This window comes from Erithacus rubecula (genome assembly GCF_903797595.1).
Source record: "Erithacus rubecula genome assembly, chromosome: 3".
Classification (NCBI taxonomy): domain Eukaryota; kingdom Metazoa; phylum Chordata; class Aves; order Passeriformes; family Muscicapidae; genus Erithacus; species Erithacus rubecula.
The window spans coordinates 36,597,521-36,607,404 of record NC_136689.1 but is presented as its reverse complement, the minus strand read 5'-3'; the positions used below and the strand labels follow the sequence as shown (position 1 = coordinate 36,607,404).

At 40.5% G+C, this 9,884-nt stretch overlaps 1 protein-coding gene across 2 annotated transcripts in view; it reads left to right on the top strand.

Annotated features, from left to right (window-relative positions):
• Nucleotides 1–1,656: 1,656 nt before the first annotated feature.
• The window catches only part of ZNF385D (zinc finger protein 385D), a 405,889-nt gene continuing 397,661 nt past the window's right edge, over nucleotides 1,657–9,884 (top strand). The window contains exon 1 of one of the 2 annotated variants that reach the window (XM_079300352.1): nucleotides 1,657–1,775. In XM_079300352.1, coding sequence (XP_079156478.1) covers nucleotides 1,673–1,775 — 103 coding nt within the window. In that variant the 5' untranslated portion in view covers nucleotides 1,657–1,672. Of the gene's footprint in view, nucleotides 1,776–7,868; nucleotides 7,956–9,884 lie in introns of those variants that run through there. The other variant, XM_079300353.1, reaches the window with a different exon arrangement.

Here is a 9,884-nt window from a genome sequence, read left to right as displayed (position 1 = left end):
TAGTCTTTATCAATAACAACAGAAACAGTGTCAAGTGATAAAAATATATGTGATTTAAATCAGCCGTTTTGGGAGTATATTTATTCAAGACCCTTCCAGAGGAGATGAATAGCAGGTTTCTAAATGTGATGTTTTGAGGGTAAGCAAATGAGTCATTATTTGTATTCTAGAGCAACAGAGTTGGGCAAGAACAAGGCAAAGCAATTGTATCTAACTGTTTATTCTATTGCAGTCATCACCACAGGGTGCATCTGTGCATGTGAGGTCAAGGTCACTGATCCTTGTTCACATGAATCATTCTCAGTGCTCATGAAAAACACCCCTGAGAACATCCCAGCGTGTTGGAGCACCAACAGCTTCAGCAGGCTGCTGCCACTCCTGGGTCACCTCTGCCAGCCAGAACTCACAGGTGAGGCAGCAGGGCTGCGGTGGGGCTTGGGATGGATGAGACCTTAGCAGGGGCTGTTGGGGGAGGTTGGCATTGAAAAGGAGGAGGATGATTTTTAAATGAAGGACAAAGCAGTGCTGCTGTGGGCCAGCTATGGCTTATTTCCATCTTGACTGTTGTGAGTTTCAAAGCCAAAGAGTCTTTCAAAATGAAATATTAATTAAAAAATCACAATCTGGATCTAGGTTTGTTTCCAAATAATTAAGTTTTAAAGTTATGATAACAGATCCTGATTATCTTTCTCCACAAGTTTCTTGAAGTCAAGGAAACAGAGATGGAATACAGTGGCACATGAAGAAGGGTTTGCTCTTCTTCTTCTCTCCCCCACCTCCTCTTTCAATCAGTGCAAATTCTGCATACATGTTCTCTGCATTTCAGCGTCCATATAGAAAGAAGGATACATTATGTGGAAGTGCTGATCACATATATATTTACGTCTACGAAAAATTAAAAAACAACCATGGAATAACTTTTCAGGGCTGCTGCAGTGACTACTATAATTGATATGCAAGTGGATTTATTACTAAGATTGCAAAAAAAAGTTATGGCATTATGTTTCTTGCCCTGCAATAACCCTTCTGCAGAAATTCTGGCGGCCCCTAGCCAAAGCCAGGGGAGGGACTCGACGGCCGGAGGAGTCCCCGGGACTCTAGCGAGGAAGAAGAGGGTGCATCGCGGAGGTGAGGGAGGGAGGGAGGCAGGCTGTTGTCTCAGCACACATGGTCTTGTGGGAAGTGGGAATCTCAGGTTGAGTTACTCATCGGTATGGAGTCAGGAGTGTGCACAACCAATGATTTTGATGGCAGGAGGTAACGTACACATGTTTTTCAGGGAAGGTGCTGTAGGAGGACTTGCCGGCGGGCAGGAGGAGGTTTGTGCCGAGGGCTGTCATTCCCCTAGCGCGGAATTCTTCTGATGCTAGGAGCCCATCACGGCCGCCACCGATGCTCTCCCTCCCTACGGTACGAGCAGGGGGCTGCCGGGCGGGGCGGGTGGGCGCCGTCCCCAGGGCTGCTCCGGGGGCGCGGAGAGCGGGGCGGGGGGCGCGGGGCGGCGCTGCCCGGGCTGGGCGCTGCCCGCCCGCTCTGATTGACACCGGCCCGGGCGGAGGCGGGTCCGCGGGGACCGCGCCGCTCCCGCCGCCGCCGCCGCCGCCGGGCAGCGCGCCCCGCGCTCCGCCGCCCCCGCGCTCTCCCGCCGGGATCGCGGTCCCGCCGCCGCGGCATGGCCGGCGCGCCGGGCAGGGGCGCGCCGTGCTGGCGGATGCGGAGCGCGGCGGGCGGCAGGAAGGAGAAGGCGCCGGGCGCCAAGCCCCAGCCCCGGCACGGTAAGGGGTGAGGGGGCGGCCGCGGCGGGGCTCGGCGGGGCGCGCACCGAGCGCGGGGCAGCCTCGAGGGCAACTTGCCTGCGACTTGTTACAGCCGCTCGGCTCCTCCGGGCAGGGGCATCCCTCTCTCCTTCCCCTCCAGCGGGTGCCGAGGGAGGGCAGTTCCCTGCTCCCAAATTCCGCCGAGCTGCGCCTTATGCCTTTTATTTGCCGAGGCGAAACAGTGTTCGCGCGCGTTTTGGCATCTCGCTTTGATAGCGGCTTCTTTGATTATTTTTGCAGAGAGCATTTGCAATCTGGCAAACGCCAGTGAACCTGAGAAGAGTCCCCGAAATCTCTTTTGGCTTTCACGATCCTAATGCCCGGAAAGCACTGTTGAAAATATTGCCATGTGTGCTGTTGTCTCCTCCTCCCTTACTTGTTCGGGGAGGCAGATGCTCTCTTTGAAGGCTAAACAGCACACAGACAGTTCTCCCAGGATCAGATCCTGACTTTGAAGACATAGAACGGAGCGGGGTTCCACGAACTATTGAAAACAAGTGTTGAGGTTCATGACCCCTGTGTGCTAAACACAGAGTGCAATTTACCCAGAGCCAAATCTGTCATGTGCGGTTTCCTTACTGTACTGCTTGGCTGTCACCGTTCTCTGCCTTGAGGAACAAACCCAGCTGTTTATGGATTTGGTTGCAATGTCTGGAAATCTCACTAGAATTTGTTCTAGCTGTGTGTTCCCCCTTGGGTTTTAAATCCACTGTTCGGGTAAGTGGGTTTGCAGTCTGACCTAATCCTTCAAGGGTAAAGTAACATCTTAAGTTGTGCTCGAGTTCTGCATCAATTTGCGTTTGTTTGTTGTTTTGTTAGTCCCCAAAGTAACTTTGTGTCTTTTCCTGAGAAACTAATTTGGCTGAAGGCTTTACAAGTCCAGAGGTTGCTGTAGCTCATTCAGTAATCTTGATGACAAAGATGTTGAGATGATGGGGAGCCTGGCACCTCAAGTGTTGGCATTTTGTGAAAATGCCTGCTAAGAAAGTAATAGACTCCAATGCAGGGCTGAAATAAAAAAACCCTGTGTTTCTTCCATTGACTGTCACCTGGATATTTCTGAGCTGGAGTGCTTTTGCAGCAGCATCTCCTTTTCCATTTTGCTTCTTTGTGCCCCTTTCACAAGCCAAAAGAGGAGGCAGACTAAAAGTCGGAGCAAAGATTTTTTTGTCAGTGGATGTCAAAAAGCCTCTGTGAGGAAAAAAAAAGTGTTATCCGTTTATAGAAGAAAAGTGGTTGTTTAAAAATAATTGCAAATATTTATTCTGTTAGTTCTGGGAGTAATGCTGGTAGTAGGAACTCACATGTTGATGGGTTTCATTTTAAGTTCTATGTTATATGTAGGTATTACACTGTAGCTGGGCACATAGACCAAAAATCTGGATGCTGTGAATTCAGTGGGAATTTTGCCACTGACCTAAGAAGAGCCAGAATTGAATCCACAGACTGTGTAGTGTGAGGTGTCGGGCCAAACTGAAAACATTTGGCTGATTCAGCTGTGCAATTGTGGCAAAGTTTATAATCCTGCAGATGCTGCTATGATTAATATATTATCATAATAGCTCTATCCTAAATTAGCTAAATTACAGTTATGAAATAACTTGGTTCTGATTTACCTTAAGAAAAAAGGTGTGGTATGATTCAGTCTATCAGGATTGCTTCTTATAAATGTTTTTTAAAGTATCATATGACACTGAATTCACATTTAAGTAATTGCTGCAACAACACAGAACACTGAATTACACTGAAGCCCATACACTTTGCATCCCAATTAGATTTCAACTGTAATTTAAAAATAAGCACTCTACTATATAACCTTTGCAAAGTGAACTAGACCTAGTTACCAGACCATTTACTAACACTTGACAGCTCAAAATGTAAGGTAAAAATGAAATCAGAGTAATTTGGATGTCCCTAATACTGACTGTGTGCTATAGGGAAATATTTGGGGTGAAAACCAAAGCAGTGCTATTACTTTAGTATGCTAACAAAATTTTCAAAGTTATGGAAATGTTCTTTTTTCAAGAATGGACTTCAAAGTAAATTTCAACTTTTGTAAGCGGTATTGATCAAGTCATCATTCAGGAACAGAGAATTTGCTTAAAATGTTTAAGCTGAAGCATTTGAGGGGTTATAAGTAAGATATACCTAAAAGTGAAGTTGTAGTGTGTGAACTGCCAACAATTTTTAACTAGCAAACAGATTGACAGGTTTGGCTCATTTATACCTGCATGCATTCAGTTATCAAAGTGAGGTGGGAATTGTTCACTGTATGAAATACTTTCAAATTTGGGAAGTAGTATTTCTTCCTAATCTCTGTTTTTGCTACAAAACCATTTCAACAGGCCATCATCCTGCCTTGGTGGAAAGTGTCCTAGCTCTGTGGATCTCAACAGCACTGTTATGATTGACACCATCTGAAGACCATGCACAATATTTCTGTATGTTTGGATTAAGATATGTTTATTTGGGCATCACTTAAGGATCTGAATTGGCAGGGTGCATACAGAGTTGCAGCTGAGCAAACCTGCCATTTAACTGCGTCAAATTACAAATATTTTCCAACTTTGACATTCTTCTCACCTTTTACATGAGGAATTAGGGAGACTTTTATATTCTTCTGGTATTTAAAAATACAAATATGAAAATTTCCCTGTGATCTCATGAGTAAACGTTCTTCTCTTACAAGTTTTGTGATTTCATATCATGTAAAGCAATATAAAGCAGAACTAGCATTTCTACCCCTTGTGGTCTATACAGTAAATGAACTCTTGTCAAGATACCAGCAAAAAGTTCAAGATCCTCTTGAGATCATGAATATTAACAGTCTTGTAAAAAGTCTGTTTTTAAATCATTTGATGTTGGGTTATCATTGGCAACTTACCTGTAAAATTTCCAAAGAATTTGAAAATTGACTGCTACAACCAGGATTCTATTACAGATTCTCTTTAGGCAGAAGATGTTAAGAAGTAACATAATTAAAAATATGTAAATAAAGTAATATTTTAGTGTACTGCTTAAGAAAACTTTGAAATATTTGTATAAGAAAACCTCCACCCTTGAGGAGCAGACATGGAAAGATTGTGACTAAAAGCTATGAAACAGAAATAAGTTTTAAATTACTTAGTACCACCAGAAATAACTTCTGGAGAGAAAGCAATATTTTATGTCCCTTTTAAAGCTATGTGAAAGTTAGTATAAAAACACTTAGTAGGGAAAAACAGCAAAGTAAATAGTACTGGATGTATGTATAGGTATGTATGTGTCCACATAGGTAAATTTTAGACAGAAAACAATTACTTTCAATTTATTTGATTTTTTTTTTTTTTAAAAAGAGCTCACAAAATGTGCCATATTTAGACTGGCAAGTGCAAGTCCTCTCTTTTCAGCCAGAACAATGAAATCAGTTGGTTTTATGCCAGTATGTTGAATTATACCCAGGTAGGCTGGATAAATGCATATGAGCTCTGACAACACAGACTGCTTCTTCACCTGGATCTGCTGACTAATTTTAGTCTTCACCTGTCTAGAGCTGTCACAGAATAAGACAAAAACTGTTGTTGCCATCTCTGGTGTAACAGAAAGGTTGTAGTGAAGGAAGCATAGAAGTCAACATATTATTGCTGCAGAGACATGGTCTCTTCTAGCTGTGTTGAACTGCTGGGAGAATGGAGAAAGAGGGATAAAACCCCCTACAAATCTGTTCACTGTTCTCTTGTATAAACTTAGTTTTATGCATGTGTGCAGGTTGCTCCTGGACTGGACTAATTCCACAATTAACAGTAAAGAAATTAAATTGTGCTTGAGCTTTCCACTTTTAGATGTTCTCATCTTTGCAACTTTCTTCTTGAAATATTCAAGAATGTTCTTCAGTATTTTCTGTTGGCTTTTCCTTTTCTTCCTTCTCTGTCTCCTGGGAAATAATGTTGTTGGTCATATTGAGGTAGTCATAACCAAATATTCTGTTTTGCTTGAGGTGTAGCTCTCTCACCTCACTTTTTATGTGTGCTTTATTGTAGCATTTGTGAAAGTAAATGTCTGAAATTAATGTAGTGTTACATATATATATATATATGTATGTATATATATATATGTGTGTATATATATATATCTACATGTGTATATGTTTAATATAAAGGAATAGAAGATTTCATTTTGAAGCAAGTAAACATCTTTTCTGTGATCAGCTGGAATAATCTGCAGGTAGATTTTAAATACTGAAACATTTTCCTAGCCTAACTGTTCAGAATGTGTGAACATTGGTGTCATTTCTATTTACATCTACTGACACTTTGATGCCTCAGCCACTTTTGGGGTCTAATTAGTAAGAGAGTGTGTTTACTGTGTAATGCAGACCTTGCTGTGCAGGCATGGCTTTCCAAACAAATGGATGGGTAAAGGTTTTGGCCTGAAGAACCAGAAAGGTTGGTTTGCCAAACATATTTTAACTTGATTAGCCTTTCCCTTCTTCCTTTAATGTAAGTGCTTGCTAGCTGTTACCTCTTTCTGTGGTTGTTTCTGGTTTTCTGTTTGTAAAAAAATATTTATTTGTTTATTTTGTTCTGTTTTTCAAATTAATTCACTGTAAAAAAGGTAATACCTCAATGGATGCCTAGTTCACAGAAGAGGATATTTATGATACTGATAAAACCTATCATTATAACTTCCTCAATTAGAGATAAGCAATCAGAGCTAAAAATCCACAGATTATTCTAAATTTTAATTTATGATAGAATGAAAAACTCACCCTCTAGATCTTAGAAGCAGACTCCAAATAGAGTTTTATGATATTTATTTAAATCTAATTTTTGCACAGAAACATAGCTAAGAAACCAAAGACTTCCTTTCACTTCATAACCAGATATATTTTTCTGACTTTTTTTATGGACTATTTGGGTTGTTTTTGTCAAACAGAGTCTTAAGTCGCCTTCCTGGGAAGTACAAGGTGTGATCTGAAAGGACAAAAGAAATAATAATTTGCTTGATCATTTGGCTTTTGCTGTTGAAGATTCTGAAGCAAGGTGAAATGATTACTCTGACAGAACTATAGAAACTATCCAATTTCAGTTCATTCTAAAATATTTCATATATTGAGCAACCCTGGCTCCAGGGCATTTTATACTTGCTTCTGGAAGTTTCCAGTTCTAGTATTCAGTTTAACATCACTGCCTTTGTGTTTCCATTTTGCCTTGCCATGTTAAAACAATGAATCATCTTGTCCATTAACTACAGTTGGAATGTCTGTTTATGCACTGAATTTGTTTCATCATGTTGCCTTAATAATTGATTGGAACTGTGGCAACTCCTGACTGCTTTCCCATATGAATTTGGGCTATTCCCAGTGCTGTTCTGAGCAGTAGAAGCAAAAGCCATCCCCAGACTTGGAATGTCTTTACCCTCTAAGGATTTAACTTGTCTTTCTCATGAAACTGTAAGGCAGCATTTTCGTTTTCTGTCTTCATGCACATGACATTGTGTAGAGAATGTAATATTTCCTGTAACAGTTGAACAGGAATTGTTATTGTAGGTTCACTTTGATACAATCTGTTTTGATGATGGATTTAAAATTGGTGCTGATTAAAATCTTGAAACATTAAATAGCAAGTGAAACAAAACTATAATGGCATTCTTTGAATAATTTAGAGGAGTGACATGGTACAAAGGAAGGTGCTATAGGACAGGGGGGCTGTGCCAGCAAGTGCAAATTTGTACTTCTTGCCTTGTGAGTGGGCTTGAAGATAGCACTTTGGTTGCTATTTAGGCAGCATTTTGAAAATAAATGCCATTTTATTAAAAAGGTATTTAACTGGCAGTTTCTTGATTGATTAAATAGCATTTGCCTTAACTATGTAGTAATACCATTATTTTCTTTATTTCCATGAAAAAAAATATCTTTGTTGCATTTGGAAGGTAAATACTGAAGGATCTACTTAATAAATAAGCCCAAAACACTGTGTAAAATATGTTCTTTTTAAGATAGCTTTGTGGTCTTGTTTTATGCACTGTGATATATAAGAATTTTTTTTGTGTTCTCTCTATGACCAATTTTCATTGAGTTGTTGATGCCACATTCCAGTGGAAAGCATCAAAAAGTAGAAACAAGGAAGAAGAATGAGTGGGCAGAACGTTCTCCTGAAGGTAAATTAAAGTAGAACTGAATAGTTTGTGATAATGAACCCAAGAGCCTGTGGAAAAAGGCAAGAAAAAAGAGTTGTTATTGTCAATGACTGCACTGCGCTTTGCTGTGCAAACCATTCCAGTATTTTGTTCAATAGATATCTCTCTGAAGCTCTGAAACTACAGAGCTGTCTAAACTGCTGGCATTTGTAGTGAGGGGGAGGAATGGGAGGTTGAGAAGAGATACTCCTTCTCCAGAAGTTGGATTGAGTAAATTCATGTAGTGTAACCAGATGTCCTCACCAGTTTCATCTCTTTGGCTGATAGTCACTGTGGTTTCATGTGGGAGGTCATGGTTGCTGCTAGACAAGAAGTGGGTGTGAGTAAAATTTTTGAGGAGGTAAGTGGGAGGAGGTTCTGTAATGAGAATCTGTACACAGGGAGATCAAGGGACCCCTGCATTACATTTATGTCAGCAGGACAGCAAAAGAGCACTGTGTTCTGGAATGGGCAGAATGTTTCAAGGCTTCTGCATAATTTCTAAATTTAAGACATCTTCATAATCAACTCCTGACATCAGTAATGTATTCCTTACAATGTTCAAACCTGAATTAGAAGGAATGGGAACACAATATTCAATTTTTATTTAACTTAGAGGTGTGAATTTTTGGCTTTCTAGCTACTTGGAATTCCAAGATATATTCAAGCCTGTAAATCCATTTAAAAACTGGAAGAAAGTGTTTTTTTAATATAACAATATATGTTTTAGGGGAACACAGTCTTTTCCAGTCCAGATGACGTTGGACTTGTGTGTATTCCCTATGGCAGGACTGCTCCCAGTCCAGATATTGATTTCAGTTAAGGCTGAAGTTGCCTGAGGGATGGTCAGTTGTTTGTGTTAATGGTACTGCTGGGTGCAGCCTAAATTGCTTCGAGCATTTGGCCTACAAAGGCAAGCTCTAATGAAGCAAAAAAGAATTTACTGCTGTTTTTATTCATTGTGCAATTCTGGAGGATTTCTTGTTATTTTTCACAGATAAGTGGTAATAATCTGGTTACAACAGAAGCATTTATTGTTGGGGTTTTTGTTTGCCTGAGTAGTCTTTGTTTTCTTGATGTCCAGGCTGGAAAGCTAGTCCTAGCTCAATTATTTTAAATTTTGGGAGAGGACTATATTGAAACTGTAAAGGTGGGAAAAGGATCCCCTTGTAGAAACTGCAGTGACTGGAGTGGGATTCTGATCTTGGAAGGGTTTGATCCTGTGGGCTGTAGCTGCTTGCTGTATGCACCACATCAGGGAGCTGATTTTTCAGGCTTTCTGAATTCTTCTGTTTTGGCACTTGTTCCAGGGAGTGAGCACACAAATGATCTCACAGAAGAGATGATTAAGTGACACCTGAGAGTTTTTCAGAGTTCTTAGCAGCACTGAGCAGTTGTTCCATTGCAGGGAGGGTTAGGCTGAAGCTGCATCCTTGGCTATCTTATTTTCCCTCATGGTCCTGCACTAATATGATGTCAGTTTGATGGCAGATGGACATTTTTAGCCCAAGGCTTTTGTGTTCTGCAAACTCAAACTCTGTTTTATTATTTTCTTAGCATAAAAAGAGGAAAGTGACAAAATTATTTATTGATGTATTTTGATTGTATATGAATGCTTAGTGGTGGTTTGTTTGTTTGTTTGTGGCTTTTTTTAGATCTAAAATATTTAGATCCAATAAGTTCTCATTGTATTCAGCATATATAGTGGAAACCTGAGGAATACAGAGAATGATTCAGGTGGGAAGGATCCTAACTTACATCTCTAGTCCAGTTTCCTTCTCTATGCCACCTGTGAGATCAGATCAAGTTGTTCAAGGCTTTCTTCAATCCTTGAAAACATTCAAGGAAGGAGTGCACAAAGTCTGGCAACTGGTTATTATTCACATCAAAATGCCAAAGAGGGCCTGATAA